The sequence below is a fragment of the Diospyros lotus genome, chromosome 8, assembly GCF_014633365.1.
Source record: "Diospyros lotus cultivar Yz01 chromosome 8, ASM1463336v1, whole genome shotgun sequence".
NCBI classification, from domain to species: domain Eukaryota; kingdom Viridiplantae; phylum Streptophyta; class Magnoliopsida; order Ericales; family Ebenaceae; genus Diospyros; species Diospyros lotus.
The window spans coordinates 211,732-230,196 of record NC_068345.1 but is presented as its reverse complement, the minus strand read 5'-3'; the positions used below and the strand labels follow the sequence as shown (position 1 = coordinate 230,196).

Below are 18,465 nucleotides of genomic sequence, written 5' to 3'. Positions count from 1 at the left end.
AGAGAGGGTTAATGGGATGTAAATGAAGGATGTGGAAAAGACTGATCAATGACTAATTGACTATATATGAAAAAAGGTACAGAAGCCATGCAGTACTCAACAGGTGAAATCTCCCCTACATAATTTATAGGAAAGAGTTGAACCTTAGTTATGAAGTAATTATTTGATGCTATTTTCAAACTTCAATGCAAGTGAAAAAAGATTAAGAAAAAAAAATAGCGAATGCCAAATTACATCTAGCAAGAAAGAAAAAAAAAATCAATGCATAATTAACAAGGGGTTTATCATTGCCTAACTTAGGTTGGCCTTACTCCCCCTATGTAATACCCGGTATTAAATAATAAGAGAATGTTTGAAGATATGGGTCAAAAATGATATTTAGCAAAGTTTCGGGCCTAAGTGCGATATTTAAAACTTAAACGAAAGAAGAGTGACTAAGTTAAGATGAGCCAATTAACAAGAAATGGCACAGTTAGACGATATTTGATAAAAATCAGGGATTTTTAAAGGTTTGAAGTCAAAAGCACGCAATTAGGAGAGTTCGGGCAAAAGTGCAGATTTTGCAAAATATCAGAGGGAGAACGAATCGACGAATTTTTCAGAAATTCCAAAAGGAAATGGAAAATATAGAACTTGAGGGCTGTTGTGAAAGTGTTGGATAGTTCAAGGGTGTTTAGGGTTAAGAGAAAATGCAATTAAAAATTAAATAGGGGCTAAACTGCAAAATTTCAAAACTTCCAAGGTGTGAACGCGACCGCCGCACATGGGTCGCCGGCCAGCCGCCTCTGGACGTCGGGAAGGTCGCCTGGGAGGTGCTAGACTAGCTTCAGGCGATGATGAAGCTGTAGGGGCTTACCATTGGCCGGAAAATGCATTGAGGTGACCGGTTTTAATGGCGGAAAAATTTCCGATTTGGCCGAATCTTTTGAGGGCTTAGGCTCGCGTTCTGGGGCTTCTCGATTGGTTTAGAGTTTGGATATGGGTTTAAGGGATAAGGATGAGCCGGATATGGTAGGGAATCGGGTCAAAAACGAGTATAAAAGGAGGTTTTCGGCCGAGGGTTCAAAAACGAAATCGCTCAAATTTCTTGTGTTTTTGCTTGAATCGAGCTTGAGGGATAAGGGGCTTTTGTTCCTTGGGTTGAGAGGATCATTTCTGGAGCATTTGGGAGCGTTTGGTGTAGATTTGGAGAGGTTTTGGAAGCTTGGCCGGAAAATCGAACCACCGCCGCCGCGACCTGCAACTGGGTTTTAAACCCACCTCCGGCCACTTTTTCCGACGATTAAGGGCACCATTGAGGTCGCATTGAAGAGCTCTACAAGCCCCTATAAGAATTTAGGGCATTGGACATCGCCGGAATCGGAGAAGACGACCGGAGAAGAAGACTGTGCGGCGGCGCGTGGCAGCCACTCGCGGGACCTCTGGGTGGCGCGTGAGGGCGCGTGAGGTATGTTTTTTCTTTGATTTTAATTTCAGAATTTAGGTAAAATTATTTTAAGAATTATCATGGAAAAATATTTTGTGAAAATTAATGTTAGGTATTTTTAATGAATTTTCGAAGATAGAAATGTTTGAAAAATAAATAAAAATAGAAAAATTATGGAAAAATAGAAATATTGATTCCAAAGGTCTTAAATGGTGAAATAGGAATCAATTGGGTCATTGGAAGAAGAATTACACAATTTTTGAGGTGTGGCACGTTTTTCGAGGCAAAATCCGGACTTTTCCGAATTAAGGTGAGTGGTTTGATTTTAGCCTTATCTTGACTCGAAAGTGTCTTAAAGTGCTTTTGGTGAGTTCTTGTGAGTATTTGTACGCTCCTAGACTTAGCTTATTTTATAAGGCATTTAGTTACATTCGTTGTGTCAATATTGCATTAACTGTTTATTTTTAAAAGTATTGGTGCATGGCGTGTAAATTTTCATATCATATAGGGTCAAGTCTAATTGCATCGTTGGGTCCATATGGGGCGGTAAGGGGTCTACTTGAGATTGGGACAATGTTAATCCAGGTGAACGGGTGTCACACTGGGGCACTCGAGGGAATAATGTTAAACCAGGTGAACGGGTGTCACGACGGTGCACTCGAGGGATTAACATTGGACCAGGTGAACGTGTGCCACAGTGGGATATTCGAGGGATTAAGTATGTCAAGGTGATATCTCGAGTTAGATGTGTCTTGCATGTTGTCGTATAGTATGCCATGCTCGTATGTCTTTATGCATTGTATATCTGTTTCATGCCTTCACTTAGATGGTTTATCATCTAACATGGGTTATGCCCCTGGAACATTCAACGTTCCAGTCAGGGACAGCTGCGAGGTCGAGGAGACGGCCAGTGAATCTGTGGTGTTTATTTGATAATTGTTGTACTACTTTGGAAACACTAGTATTTATAATGTCATATGTATGAGCAACCGCTCGACGGTGTTGTAATCGTTAGTATCAAAGTTGTATACACATATCGGTATGGGAACATTTTGTGTGTAACACGTGGTAGGCCACGTCATTTTGATTAATTAAGTATTCCGCTGTGTTTATTTTATCTCGTTCAGTTAAGATTTGTTATTTCTAGCTAAATGAGTAAGACTGGAACTCTCGGGGTATATATCTGCATGAGGAGTGGTTCTTTGATCACCGCGGGAGCCGGATGTAGTTTTACGACGGGTGTTTCATCTGCATGCGAAGATTGTGCTCACAGGCGCCGCGGGTATCAAAAAAAAAAGAAACCCCGGGAATTTCCTTATAGTGACATGCCTGTATAGGGCGGGGTGTTACAATTGGTATCAGAGCCCTAGGTTAAAACCCTAGGATGACTCAGCTAGGTTATTGAACTTAGCACGGTTAGGTTTGTTAACTTAGAACATGAATATGGATTCTAGGTGTCATATGAAAACTTTAGGAAACACTTGATTGAGGTTTCTGAGGAAAATCTTTGTGTATTATTAGTAGACAATGGTGGATCAAGTGCTGCTGTCACATTGGGCAAATAGGATCGAAGCTCGAGGAAACCCGCAAAATGAGGACATGAATGTGTTTTTGCTTGCAATGGAGGAAATTATTGATGATGTGCCCCCTAGTTACCGACAGATGGTAGATTTATCAGAATTTCAGATCGGATTTCTTATTGACCAGCTGGAGGGGGAATGGAAGACTTTTGCGCAATGGTTATGGCAGGACTGGGAAGACGACTCTCTACGTGAATTCTGCGCAAGAATGCGGAACGAGCATCAGGATCTACTCGGGGACGTTATGGATGAGGAGGAACAGGCAGAGATTGCTGCAAATCTCGCGGATGAGGTCATAGATATTAGCTCTGATGAGGAATCAGATGAGGAATCTCAGGAAGTCCAAGATGATGACGAAGGACCCCCGGTAGCATCCGACAGTGATGGGGACCACAAGGAGCCATGGGTCTGGAGGCCGAAGAACTACTAGGGCCGAAGAGATAGTTGCTGGACGAAGCGATATGTAAATATACTATAAAATGAAATAAGATGTTATGTCTATTCTCCTTTTCGGTTGTACTAAGTTGTTCTGTTTGTGGGATATTATAAAGAAATAAAACTGTCCCCTTTGTGTAGAAACAATCTTGTCTTGAGTATAATTTATTTCCGTGATTCACTTCAGATGGTGAATACACGAAGGCTACGGGACGCAGCTCATGACGTAAGTGGAAGAAGAGAAGGAAATAATCTCGAAGATCAGGATGATCGCAGGAATCACTCAGGAGGGAACAGAAGATACGTCGGGGAATCGAGCTCCAGTGAGGACCGATTTGAGCGAATGGAGCGATTTTTAGAAAATATGCTAACATACGTGAGTCGAGAGGAGCCTACGCGGCACACGACCACAGCTTTGGAGCGATACCGACATTTGAGACCCCCTGTGTTCAAAGGAAGGACAGGCGATGATCCTAGCTCAGCCGAGTATTGGCTGGAGCAGACCGAGAAACTACTTCAACATCTCCAATGCAGTGAAGAGGAGAAGGTGAGGTGTGCAACCTACACACTGGAAGAAGAAGCAGGTCGGTGGTGGCAGTCTACCGAACGATCATTAATAAGGTCTCAACAGGAGCGTGAAGCTGAGAATGAGGATGTACCAACCTATACTTGGGCGGGATTCAAGGAGGAGTTTAACGCCAAGTATTTTTCCAAGAGTTGGAAGGAAGAAAGAATTTGGGAGTTTATGAGGCTCAAGCAGACAGGAGAGATGACTGTGAGTCAATATGATAATCGGTTCATTCAACTGATTAAGTATGTACCCATGTATGAGACTGACGAGAGTCAGAAGGCACAAAAGTTTGTTTCAGGACTACAAGAACATCTCCAACAAGTTTTAAGTGGATGGGACGTTGAAACTTACAAAGAAGCATTGCACCGAGCTTTGACCATTGAGAGAAATCTGACACGAGCCAAGATCATCAAGACAGAGGAAGGAAGTAAGAGCGGTAAACTAGGCAGTCCGACGACTCAACCAAGGGATGACGGGAAGTGTCCTCGATGTAAGAGGAAACACCCTGGGAAGAGATGTGTCTTGCGGTGCTATGGATGCGGCGAAGAAGGTCACATTGGGAGAAATTGCCCAAAGATCAAAGCAATGCCCCAGGTTGGGAATCAGGGAAAGGTGGTGTGTTACAATTGTGGTCAACCAGGGCATATCTCGCGCGATTGCTCAAAAAGACAGAAGATGGAACCACCGAGTGGAAGTGCACAAAATGTTCGTCCAGGCCGAGTGTACAATCTGACTTGTGAGGACGCTGAGGCCGATCCTGCAGTTATTGAAGGTACACTGTTCTTTTCGAATATTCCAGCTCATGCTTTAATTGATCCAGGTGCTACGCATTCATTTGTGTCGCATGCATCATTAGAAGGTTTAAAACTAGAACCTAAGGAATTGGGTTATCAAATGGTAATAGCCACTCCTATGGGTTCAACTCTAAGAACTGCAGTAGGGTGCCGCGAGTGTATTTTTAGTATGGGATCGGAAAGTTTTAAGATTGATTTAGTGGTATTAGACATTCAAGATTTCGACATAATTATCGGTATGGATTTCCTATCGCTACATGAGGCTAAAATAGATTGTAAGAGTAAGACCGTGAGCTTACCCAAGCTTAACAGAGAATGGGTGGTGTTCCAGGGTCAAAGTAGGAAGACTAAGAGAGAAAATGGCGTGATTCTGCACACATTGCAATCAGCCAAACCCGAATCAGGAAAGAAAAGTCTCAAGTTGGAATCAGTGAGGGTCGTGAATGAGTATCCTGAGGTATTTCCTGAGGAATTACCAGGATTACCTCCCCAAAGAGAAATTGAATTTTCGATAGATCTTATACCAGGTACACAGCCAATATCCATACCTCCGTACAAGATGGCCCCAGCTGAGATGAGGGAATTGAAAGAGCAATTACAGGACTTGACCGACAAAGGATTTATCAGACCAAGTGTGTCACCCTGGGGAGCTCCGATATTGTTCGTGAAAAAGAAAGATGGTACCCTACGTATGTGTACTGACTACCGACAGTTGAACAAGGTAACTATAAAGAATAAGTACCCTCTGCCTAGGATTGAAGAGTTGTTTGACCAACTCCAAGGAGCTAGAGTATTTTCTAAGATAGATCTTCGGTCTGGGTACTATCAAATGAAGATCAAACAGGAAGATGTGCCCAAGACTGCGTTTCGGTCACGGTATGGTCACTACGAATATCTAGTGATGCCGTTTGGATTGACCAATGCACCTGCTGCATTCATGGATTTAATGAACCGAACGTTTAGACCATACCTGGACAAGTTTGTAATAGTGTTCATAGATGACATTCTGATATACTCTGCAAGTGAGAGTAATCATGAAAAACATTTAAGGATAGTCTTGCAGACTTTAAAAGACCACAAATTGTACGCCAAGTTCTCGAAATGTGAATTTTGGCTTACTCAAGTAGCATTTCTTGGACATACAATTTCTGCAGAAGGTATAGCTGTCGATCCAGCAAAGATAGAAGCAGTTCAAAAATGGCAAGCACCTAAGACCGTTGGGGAGATCCGAAGTTTTCTTGGACTAGCTGGATACTATAGAAGGTTTGTAGAAGGGTTTTCAAAGATATCGGCTCCACTTACTCGATTGACGCAGAAAGAAGTTAAATTTGAATGGGATGCTAAATGTGAGCAAAGTTTCCAAGAACTTAAGGCACGATTAACCACGGCACCGATTCTAGCAATGCCAACGGAGGCAGGAAAGTTTGTGGTGTATAGTGATGCTTCGGGAATAGGGTTGGGATGTGTTCTAATGCAAGATGAAAAAGTAATCGCTTACGGATCTCGGCAATTGAAAAGACATGAGCAGAACTACCCAACCCACGACTTGGAATTAGCAGCTATAATTTATGCTTTGAAGTTATGGAGACATTATCTCTACGGGGTACAATTTGAGATTTTTACGGACCATAAAAGTTTGAAGTACATATTTTCTCAAAAAGAGTTAAACATGAGACAAAGAAGATGGATGGAGTATTTGAAGGATTATGATTGTACCATCTCCTATCATCCAGGAAAGGCGAACATAGTTGCAGACGCTCTTAGCCGAAGAAGTTCCGAAATTGTGGCTAACATGATGATCGAGGAATTTAGCCACCTAACAGTAGGTGTTAAGCCTAAACCAATCAAGGGATATATGGCAAATCTGACAATTCAACCTGATGTGGTGAATCAAATCAAATCAGCTCTTCAGTCAGACACAAGAAGAAGTCAGTGGATAGATGAGAACGATCAAGTTAAAGCACCTGAATTCAGTTACCATGGTGGTATACTTCGATTTCAAGGAAGAACATACGTGCCAAGGGATCAGGGTCTAAGACAAGTTATCTTGGGAGAAGCTCATCGGGCAAGATACACAGTACATCCCGGATCAACAAAAATGTATAAGGATCTTAGGGAAATTTACTGGTGGCCAGGAATGAAGAAGGACGTGGCACGGTACGTGGCACAATGTGATACCTGTCAACGTATCAAAATTGAGCATCAGCGTCCGGGAGGAAAATTACAACCATTGGACATTCCCGAGTGGAAATGGGATCACGTCACTATGGATTTTGTAACCAATCTACCTCGAAGTCCCAAAGGAAACGATGCTATTTGGGTAATAGTGGATCGACTGACCAAGTCGGCACATTTCTTGCCTATTAAGATAGGGCAACCGACTCACGCTCTGGCTCAGCTGTACATTGAGGAAATAGTACGATTGCATGGAATACCTGCAAGTATAGTGTCAGATCGAGACCCACGATTTACGTCAAGATTTTGGGAAAGTTTCCACAAGTGTATGGGAACACAATTGAAGCTCAGCACAGCTTATCACCCTCAGACTGACGGACAGTCCGAGCGGACAATTCAAACGCTCGAGGACATGTTGAGGGCATGCATTTTGGAATTCTCGGGAAGTTGGGAAAAACATCTACCGTTGGTAGAATTTGCCTACAATAACGGGCACCACAGCAGCATTGGAATGGCCCCCTACGAGGCATTATATGGGCGAAAATGCAGAACACCACTCTGCTGGGTAGAAACTGGAGAAGTAGGATTAGTGGGACCCGAGATTGTTCAGACTACTACTGAGAAGATTAAGCAAATACAAGAGAAAATGAGGATAAGTCAAAGTCGTCAGAAATCGTATGCTGATCAACGAAGACGAAACTTGGAATTTTTGGTCGGTGACAAGGCATACTTGAAAGTCTCTCCATTTAAATCCGTGATTCGAGGAAAAAGGAAAGGGAAATTAAGCCCAAGATACATAGGACCCTATGAGATTTTGGAGAAAATTGGATTAGTGGCTTACAGATTAGCTTTACCTGTGGCATTATCAAATATCCACAACGTGTTTCATGTGTCTCAACTACGAAAACATGAGCCAGACCCTACGCAGGTACTTCGAAATGAGACCATTGAGATACGAAATGATCTAACGTACCCTGAGGAACCAGTTCGAATCTTAGATCAAAGGGATCAAGTCTTAAGGAACAAGGTTATTCCCTTAGTGAAGGTACTATGGGGTAATCATGACGAAGAAGAGGCAACTTGGGAACGCGAAGAAGAGATGAAGACTTCTTATCCACATTTATTTTAATACTGTAAGTTAGTAATTTCGAGGACGAAATTTCTTTTTAGAGGGGGAGGATGTAATACCCGGTATTAAATAATAAGAGAATGTTTGAAGATATGGGTCAAAAATGATATTTAGCAAAGTTTCGGGCCTAAGTGCGATATTTAAAACTTAAACGAAAGAAGAGTGACTAAGTTAAGATGAGCCAATTAACAAGAAATGGCACAGTTAGACGATATTTGATAAAAATCAGGGATTTTTAAAGGTTTGAAGTCAAAAGCACGCAATTAGGAGAGTTCGGGCAAAAGTGCAGATTTTGCAAAATATCAGAGGGAGAACGAATCGACGAATTTTTCAGAAGTTCCAAAAGGAAATGGAAAATATAGAACTTGAGGGCTGTTGTGAAAGTGTTGGATAGTTCAAGGGTGTTTAGGGTTAAGAGAAAATGCAATTAAAAATTAAATAGGGGCTAAACTGCAAAATTTCAAAACTTCCAAGGTGTGAACGCGACCGCCGCACATGGGTCGCCGGCCAGCCGCCTCTGGACGTCGGGAAGGTCGCCTGGGAGGTGCTAGACTAGCTTCAGGCGATGATGAAGCTGTAGGGGCTTACCATTGGCCGGAAAATGCATTGAGGTGACCGGTTTTAATGGCGGAAAAATTTCCGATTTGGCCGAATCTTTTGAGGGCTTAGGCTCGCGTTCTGGGGCTTCTCGATTGGTTTAGAGTTTGGATATGGGTTTAAGGGATAAGGATGAGCCGGATATGGTAGGGAATCGGGTCAAAAACGAGTATAAAAGGAGGTTTTCGGCCGAGGGTTCAAAAACGAAATCGCTCAAATTTCTTGTGTTTTTGCTTGAATCGAGCTTGAGGGATAAGGGGCTTTTGTTCCTTGGGTTGAGAGGATCATTTCTGGAGCATTTGGGAGCGTTTGGTGTAGATTTGGAGAGGTTTTGGAAGCTTGGCCGGAAAATCGAACCACCGCCGCCGCGACCTGCAACTGGGTTTTAAACCCACCTCCGGCCACTTTTTCCGACGATTAAGGGCACCATTGAGGTCGCATTGAAGAGCTCTACAAGCCCCTATAAGAATTTAGGGCATTGGACATCGCCGGAATCGGAGAAGACGACCGGAGAAGAAGACTGTGCGGCGGCGCGTGGCAGCCACTCGCGGGACCTCTGGGTGGCGCGTGAGGGCGCGTGAGGTATGTTTTTTCTTTGATTTTAATTTCAGAATTTAGGTAAAATTATTTTAAGAATTATCATGGAAAAATATTTTGTGAAAATTAATGTTAGGTATTTTTAATGAATTTTCGAAGATAGAAATGTTTGAAAAATAAATAAAAATAGAAAAATTATGGAAAAATAGAAATATTGATTCCAAAGGTCTTAAATGGTGAAATAGGAATCAATTGGGTCATTGGAAGAAGAATTACACAATTTTTGAGGTGTGGCACGTTTTTCGAGGCAAAATCCGGACTTTTCCGAATTAAGGTGAGTGGTTTGATTTTAGCCTTATCTTGACTCGAAAGTGTCTTAAAGTGCTTTTGGTGAGTTCTTGTGAGTATTTGTACGCTCCTAGACTTAGCTTATTTTATAAGGCATTTAGTTACATTCGTTGTGTCAATATTGCATTAACTGTTTATTTTTAAAAGTATTGGTGCATGGCGTGTAAATTTTCATATCATATAGGGTCAAGTCTAATTGCATCGTTGGGTCCATATGGGGCGGTAAGGGGTCTACTTGAGATTGGGACAATGTTAATCCAGGTGAACGGGTGTCACACTGGGGCACTCGAGGGAATAATGTTAAACCAGGTGAACGGGTGTCACGACGGTGCACTCGAGGGATTAACATTGGACCAGGTGAACGTGTGCCACAGTGGGATATTCGAGGGATTAAGTATGTCAAGGTGATATCTCGAGTTAGATGTGTCTTGCATGTTGTCGTATAGTATGCCATGCTCGTATGTCTTTATGCATTGTATATCTGTTTCATGCCTTCACTTAGATGGTTTATCATCTAACATGGGTTATGCCCCTGGAACATTCAACGTTCCAGTCAGGGACAGCTGCGAGGTCGAGGAGACGGCCAGTGAATCTGTGGTGTTTATTTGATAATTGTTGTACTACTTTGGAAACACTAGTATTTATAATGTCATATGTATGAGCAACCGCTCGACGGTGTTGTAATCGTTAGTATCAAAGTTGTATACACATATCGGTATGGGAACATTTTGTGTGTAACACGTGGTAGGCCACGTCATTTTGATTAATTAAGTATTCCGCTGTGTTTATTTTATCTCGTTCAGTTAAGATTTGTTATTTCTAGCTAAATGAGTAAGACTGGAACTCTCGGGGTATATATCTGCATGAGGAGTGGTTCTTTGATCACCGCGGGAGCCGGATGTAGTTTTACGACGGGTGTTTCATCTGCATGCGAAGATTGTGCTCACAGGCGCCGCGGGTATCAAAAAAAAAAGAAACCCCGGGAATTTCCTTATAGTGACATGCCTGTATAGGGCGGGGTGTTACACCCTAGTTGGAAATCCATTTGAAAGGACTAAAGCTTAGATTCAATGGAGGCCACAATGATAGAGAAGAGGTCAGTTGATGAATTAAGACACGTACAATCCATACGTATATATGACGTTTCATGTGCCCTAGATAGTTGAAACCCTGGGAATGAAGTTGGATCAACACGTGGCTCGGTAAGTCTTAGACTTTAAAATGGCAATTGCATTATTCCAAGTGAATAAATTCTCTTCCCAAGAGGAGGGTGTCTAATGTCTCAAGACTAACTCGTTTAACACGTAAAATCATTCTACAATTGCATGTAAAGGGTGTCTAATTTCTTTTTCTCAATCGTCGCCCTTTCTTTCTTTAGTCAAGTGTGATGGATTGCTAAATCCCATAGGCCTGATGTTAGGGAGAGTTCCCTTATTCTTATAAGGAAAATAGAGGGAATCCAAACAAAACCATTTGAGCAAGCTCAATGTTGGTTTGTGTTTCCAAATAAGCCTAAGGAGATGACGATTTAATCAGGTGGAATTAATATGCATAGGCTTCGACCCGTGATTGAAGAAATACCAAATCTAACACCACTTATTGATGGCCCAGATTTAGAAGCTAGACTATAAGTTGATTAGCCTTTACTTTTGAGGTAAGATAGGCTCGGCCCATTTGCTTAAGAAAGGAAACATGGTTCCCCATTTCCCTAACCTAAACCTAATTATCTTTATATAATTAGGGTGCTCTTTCCTCCCTTATACACACGCCAAAAATCCCTAGCCCTGTGCCCTACTTTTTTGCGACCTCTTGGCTGCCCCATGTTTGCTCTGGTTCGATTGAAGCTTTGTGATTCTCTTATCTTGACTAATTTCTTTGGCCCTTCTTTTTTTGGTCATTTGCCTGCATTCATTGAGCCCCCATTTCCCTGTGATATTCCTTCTCCTTTATGGACTGTACTCTATGTGGAAGATTGAGTTTATTGCGAAGGGTTGCTATGGGAATTGAGTTTGTTCGAAGCTTGGTGGTCTTATTCTATGGTGTTGCCTTGTGTATTCACTATCTATGACAACAATTGGTGGCCGAAGGTAGTTCTTCAATTTCTTTTGTATTTTCAAGTTTTTGGGTTTGCTTAATCTTTGGACTAACTTCTTTTCACTCAAAATTGGTATCAGAGCCTTAGTATGTATTTGGGTTATGCAAGGATTGAACCTTGATCAAAAATCCATTAAGATTTTGGGATCAAATACATTTAGGTTTGTTCATACTTGAATATGAAATTTCTTAATTTCTATTTTCAGGGACTAAGTTGGGGCATGAGGACCCCATAGTTGAGATAGGAAGGCCTTGGGCGTTCTTCCTGATCAGCTGGTGTCTCAATAATTGTCCGCTGACGGTGGCGCAAATTTTTAACCCTTTTCAGTATCAGAATTTTGTTTCTGATCTTGTGGGGGTAACTAGTGTTGATTTAGATCTCTTGTGATTCATTTATGCTTATTTAATTGCTTAGTGTCTTAAATTTACATAGTGAATTTGTTTTAACTCTCTAGTTGCTATTGTTAGAATAACTTTCCTTTGTTGAGTCTCTACATATTTGCTACCTAAGATATTGTGTGAAACTGTGTTTCTTTGATCCTTTTGGTTGCATATTTGTGTCTACACATTTTCTTTGTGAATGTGACTACACATCATTTCGAGAGGGGGTTTTGAACGAGAAGCGTGATTTTTCTATATAGCTACAAAAGATGAAGGGTATACTTGTTCAACAAAAAGTTTCAAAAGCCATTGATGGAAAATTTCTTGAATCTAGCATTGTAGAACAAAATAAAGAATTTGATAAACTTTCATACACTTCAATTATTTTTCACATCTCTAACTTAGTTTTATGAAAAATTGGTAAACTCAATAATCCACTAAAAATCTTTGGAAAATGTTAGAGGATTTATATTTGACAAAATCTACTCCCAATACACTCTACTTAATTTTTTTTTAGTTTTAAAATTGACTCTTCTAAAGATCTAGATGACAATCTAGATGTTTTAACAAACTTGTTCAAAACATCACGAACTGTGGTGAAAATATCACTAAGAATATAAGCCAATCATCTTATTAAATGCTATTTCTGATACTTATAAAGAGGTTAAAAATGCTATCAAGTATGGGAGGGACACCTTGACGCCTGAAATTGTCATCGATTCACTTAGATGTAAGGAGATGGAGTTGAGGAGTAAGAGAAAAAATGGCGAGGTTCACATGTTGAGGGGTCAGGAGGGAGGTGGAAAAAAGAAAGAGAGAAGTAGATCTAAATCTACGACATGAGGGAATGGTGTAAGAAGTGCTATGGGTGTGTGAAGATTGGGCACTTCATTAAAGATTAATTATGTTGAGGAAAAAAACAGAAGGAGAAAGGGAAAGAGAAAGAATAGGCGAATGTGATTGCATCATATGATCCAAGTGAAGTTCATATGCTTTTAGATTCAGACTCTTCTGAATTGAATGTTGTTGTTAAATCTCATGTGCATGAATGGATTCTTAATTCTAGTGCATCATTTCATGTTACATCTCAAAAACACTAGTTTGAAAACATGCATGAATTTGAGGTGGTCATATTATTGTGTACAACAACATTGCATATAAGATCATTGGGATTGCAGACATCACTATTAAACTTGATACTGGATATGTTTTAAAATTGAAAGATGTCAGGTATATTCCCAAAATGGCTAGGAATCTCATTTCAGTACGTGAGTTAGAAAAGAATGGCTTAAAATTGGATGCTTAAAATGATTACAAAAGCCATGGTGGTATGTAAGGGGGGTTAAGAGAAATGGAATTTATGTTTCTACTACTGAAGTAGTGGGTGGCTCAGGCTCCCACGTTGCTTCCATTAACATTGATGACACACACACAAATGACACAATAGGTTAACCCATGTTAGTGTTAAGGGGCTTAAGCTTCTTAATGATAAGGGGGTATTTGGGAAGGATTGTGTGTCTAACATTCCATTCTATGACCATTGTGTGCTTGAAAAATATCATAAACTGTCATTCTCATCTAATGTGCATAGATCCACAGGGGTCTTAGAGTATATTCTTTCAGAGTTGTGAGGATCGGTTTCTAACCTTACATTTGGTGGGAATAGGTATTTCTTGTCCATCATTGATGATTACTCGAGAAAGGTTTGGATGTATCTTTTAAAAGATAAATTTGAAACATTTAAGAGTTTTAAAAATTAGAAAATATAGGTGAAAAATTAGATAGGTAGAAAGGTGAAATATCTTAGAGTTGATAACGGTATTGAATTTTGCAATGCTGACTTTGATGTTTTATGTAAAGAATGTGGCATTACTAGGCATAAGATTATTCCTTACCCTCCCCCCTTAAACAAAATGGGGTGGCTGAAAGGATGAATAGGACATACTTAACAAGGTGAGATGCATGATGATTAGTTTTGGCATACCTAAATCTTTTTGGGGTGAAGTTGTCATAACTGCATGTTATTTGATTAATTTAACTTCATTTGCTACATTGAATGGTGACACTCCGCATAAAAAAAATGTCATGGTAAATGTGTTAATTATTCTTTTCTCAAAACTTTTGGTTGTGCTGCTTTCTCTTATCAAAATGAGGGAAAACTAGAACCCAAAGCAAGAAAATGTGTTTTTCTTGCTTACACAGAGGGAGTCAAGGGTTATACACTTTGAGATAGAAGCCAAAAGGGGGTGAGAATTATTGTGAGTAGGGATGTCACATTTAATGAGTCAGAAATGTCTTATTTAAAATTAGAAAGTGAAAAATAGTAAGAAAGTGAGAGTGAAAAAATCCTAAGAGGAGTTGAGTAGATTGAGTATCCACATTCCTACCACCTCGAGCTAGATGGAGAGTCAAAGCCACCCCATATTAGATAAGAGGAGAGAAGAAGTAGTAGAAGATCACCCCATTGATCAACCACCATTGTCTGACTACCAGTTAGGCCGAGATAGAGAATGGAGACCTCGTAGAATGCCTAAAGGCTAGAATATGATTTTAACCTAGTTTATGCTAGTTGTCAAAAGCTAGTTGACAAAGAGCCAAACTCCTATGAGGAGGCCATTAGAAGTGAGTATTCTAAGGAGTGGGTAGAAGCAATGAAAGAGGAGATGAGTTCCCTCTCTAAAAACCAGACTTAGGCATTAGTGCCTAAACCTAAAGACAAATCCATTGTAGGTTGCAAATGAATTTAATTATGAGGTTAAGAAGGGTACGAGCAAGAGTGAATCTATAAGATTTAAGACTAGATTAGTAGCCAAGGGTTTACATAGAAGGATGGGGTTGACTATAATGAGATCTTTTCTCCTATTGTTAAGTATACCATTATCTGTGTTTTGCTTGCATTGATTGCATATTTTGATTGGGAACTTAACAAATTGATGTGAAAACTATTTTTTTGCATGATGATATGGATGAAAAGATTTATATGACTTAACCTAAAGGTTTTGAAGATAAAAAGAAACTTGACTTTGTGTACTTGAAAAAATCTTTGTATGGTTTGAAGCAATCTTCTAGATAATGGTACAAACGTTTTGATTCTTTTGTGCATTCAATTGGTTTCAAAAGAAGTGAATTTGATCATTGCTTATATTTCAAATATCACAATAAAGATTGTGTGATTCTCTTATTATATGTTGATGATATGCTCTTGATTAGACCTAACAAGAATATGATTAATGGCATAAAAATTGCTTTAAGTAGTGAATTTGATATGAAAGACTTAGGAATAGCTAGAAGAATATTAGGTATGGAAATTGAAAGAGATAGACCAAATTCATTATTATTTTTGCATCAATCATCTTATGTGTTAAAAGTTTTGAAAAGATTTAGCATGCATGATTGCAAACATGTGTCGTTACCACTTAATAATCATTTCATTTGTCTAAAAACCAATCTCCTACTAATGAAGAAGAAAAGGAATATATGAATAGACTTCCATATTTTAATGCTATTGGATCTGTGATGCACTTAATGGTTTGTACTAGACCAGATTTAGCTCATGTTGTTAACACTCTCAACAAGTTTATGATAAATCCCAGTCCCAATCATTGGGAAGCTTTGAAATTGTTCCATAAATATCTTAGGGGTACTTATAATGTTGGCTTAGTCTATAAACATTATATTGATAGTGTGAAACTTAAAGGTTTTACTGATTCTGATTATGCAGGTAATAGAGATAATAGGAAATCTACGTTTTCCTAAACGTTCACTTTGTGTGATTCTTGCAATATTTTGGAAGTCTCCACTCCAACGTATTATTGCTATCTCTACCACCGAATCCAAATATATTGCTGCCACGGAAACTATCAAAGCAGCTTTATGGTTTAAGGGTTTACTTAATGAATTATGTGTTTTAAGTGAGAATGTGACTGTCTATTCAGAAGTCAATCAACAATCTATCTGTGTAAGAACCCTGTTTTTTACGAACGCACTAAGCACATTGATGTTAGACTTCACTTTATATGTAATATTGTGTCTCAAGATATTATTAGATTTGAGAAATTTCTCTCAGAATATAATTCTTTGGACATGGGAACTAAGGTGCTTCCATTAGTGAAGTTTAAAAGTTGCCTTACACTTCTAAATATTGGTAAAGGTATGTAAAATCTCCAATTTACTTGATAAGTTATGTTGATCGTCATTTATGTGTATGCTCTTCTGTGCTGGTTTTTTTAGGAATCAAGGTAGAGATTTGTTGGTTTGTGTTTCCTAATAAGTCCAAGGCGATGATGATTTAATCGAGTGGAATTAATCTTCATAGGATTCAACCCGTGATTGAAAAAATACCAAATCCAACACCACTTATTGGTAGCTCTGATTTAGAAGTCGGACTATAAACTAATTAGCCTTTACTTTGGAGGTAAGATGGGCTTGGCCCATTTGCTCAAGAAAGGAAACATGATTCCCCATTTCCCTAACCCAAACCTAATTATCTCTATATAATTGGAGTCCTTCTTCCCCCCTCATACGCATGCCAAAAAACCCTAGCCCTGTGCTCTATTTTGTCGCTACCTCTTTGGCTGCCCTCTATTCGCTCTGGTTTGATTAAATCTTTGTGCTTCTCCTGTCTTAACTGATTTCTTTGGTCCTCCCTCTTTCGATCGTTTACTTACGTTCATTAAGCCCCCATTTCTCTGTGATATTCCTTTTCCTATGTGGACTTTACTCTGTGTAGAGGATTGAGTTTATTGTGAAGGGTTACTATGGGGATCGAGTTTGTTCAAAGCTTGGTGGTCCTATTCTATGGTGTTACCTAAGTGGTATGTCGTATATCAGATCTGAGCCTTTTATATTCATTATCTGTGACCACCATTGATGGCCGAAGGGAGTTTTTTGATTTCTTTCATATTTTCAGGTTTCTAGGTTTGCTTAATCTTTGCACTAACTTGTTCCTTTTAAGTTTTTCCACTCACACTCAAAAATAATTAGGCAAGCAAAATCTTCCTCAATAGCTGAATCTATTATGCTAAGGGAGGCGATGGTGGAAGCAAATAGAAAGCATTTGGAATAATTAATCCGATTGATTCCCAGAGACTTACCATGATGATGAACAATCACGCTTTTAATCTATAACATGAGAGCTCTATTTAAAGATTATTCAAGCTGGAAAGTCCAAGTTGTCTACAGATCAACCAACCATGCTTCTCACTTAATTGCAAAATGGGTGAAAGCCACTATAATTGAACATTCTTAATTGTTTTGGGCAGCGCCTTTGCCCTCCTCTGCTCCCCTGGTGAAGCTAGTAACGAAAAAAATGTAGTTCCTACTAAACATGCCCCAATCCATTCTATTTTGTTCCCCTTATGATGGTGGTAGGGTTTTACTTCCTATGTAACTTTTACTGAGAAAAAAAAAAAAGAAAAAGAAATCAATGAACTAAAAAGCTAGTTCCATGTTCATATTCAAATTGATCTAAGAGGTCGAAACCTGAGTCATCTCATTTGTCAACTATCTTGAAACCTTCTCAACCTGCAAAGCTTGATAAAAATTTAATTATGGATGTTCTCGACCCCATTAATTCAAGGGTCACCTAATCCTCTAAAAAAGGCTTATTTATAGTGGTGATTAAGGTGTAGTAGATATATTTTACTTTTATCATATATCATTTTTAATTTAAGAATATTTTTATTTAATTAATAATAAATTTATTATTACAAAACATGATACATTTAACATTAGCTAATAAGAGTGTTATACTGTTAAAAATAAGATATACTAAATACACATTATCTAATAACGTTTCTTATATTTTAATCATTACACTTAAGATAATAATTAAATTCATTCTGAAAAAAATACTATAAAAAAAGTTAAAATATATTAGCAGATTGAAGAGATGATATATGTATAAAGTCCCAATTTTCAAGAGAAACGAATTGAATGGTCAATTTTGGGTATGAAAAAGAAGTAACGAGCGTACCTGGTTCTTAGATAAACCAGTCTGACGAGACAACAAATGCTTGTCTGCATCGCTCGGGTACCTGCACAGCACAGTTTCATAAACTCCCGCCAAGCCCCAGGCCAAGGCCATGCAGCAGCAGAAATAAAATATTACGATTTACGACGTCTCATCTCAGTCGATAGGTACTACCGAGCCTCGATAACATTAACCATCAATTTAATTACAAAGTTACTAGGGAGAAAGCTGACCCCAAATCCAAATAAATAACAATGATATTATATCCATAAGATTATGCATGCATGCAGCATGCACTCGTCATTAATTCAATTTAATAAACCTGCATCTTGACAACTATGCAATTGCGTGCATTTGTCTGAGAACAGCCCGGATGTTTGTCGAGTAATTAATACCGCTCCATTAATGCTTTTCCATTTGGGTTTTT

At 39.2% G+C, this 18,465-nt stretch overlaps 1 protein-coding gene across 3 annotated transcripts in view; it reads right to left on the bottom strand.

The window, feature by feature from the left end:
• The window catches only part of LOC127807940 (BEL1-like homeodomain protein 4), a 41,015-nt gene that overhangs the window by 19,006 nt on the left and 3,544 nt on the right, over positions 1 to 18,465 (bottom strand). For all 3 annotated transcript variants that reach the window (XM_052346179.1, XM_052346178.1, XM_052346180.1), the window contains exon 4: positions 18,042 to 18,102. In XM_052346179.1, the coding sequence (XP_052202139.1) occupies positions 18,042 to 18,102 (61 nt within the window). The remainder of the gene's footprint in view (positions 1 to 18,041; positions 18,103 to 18,465) is intronic.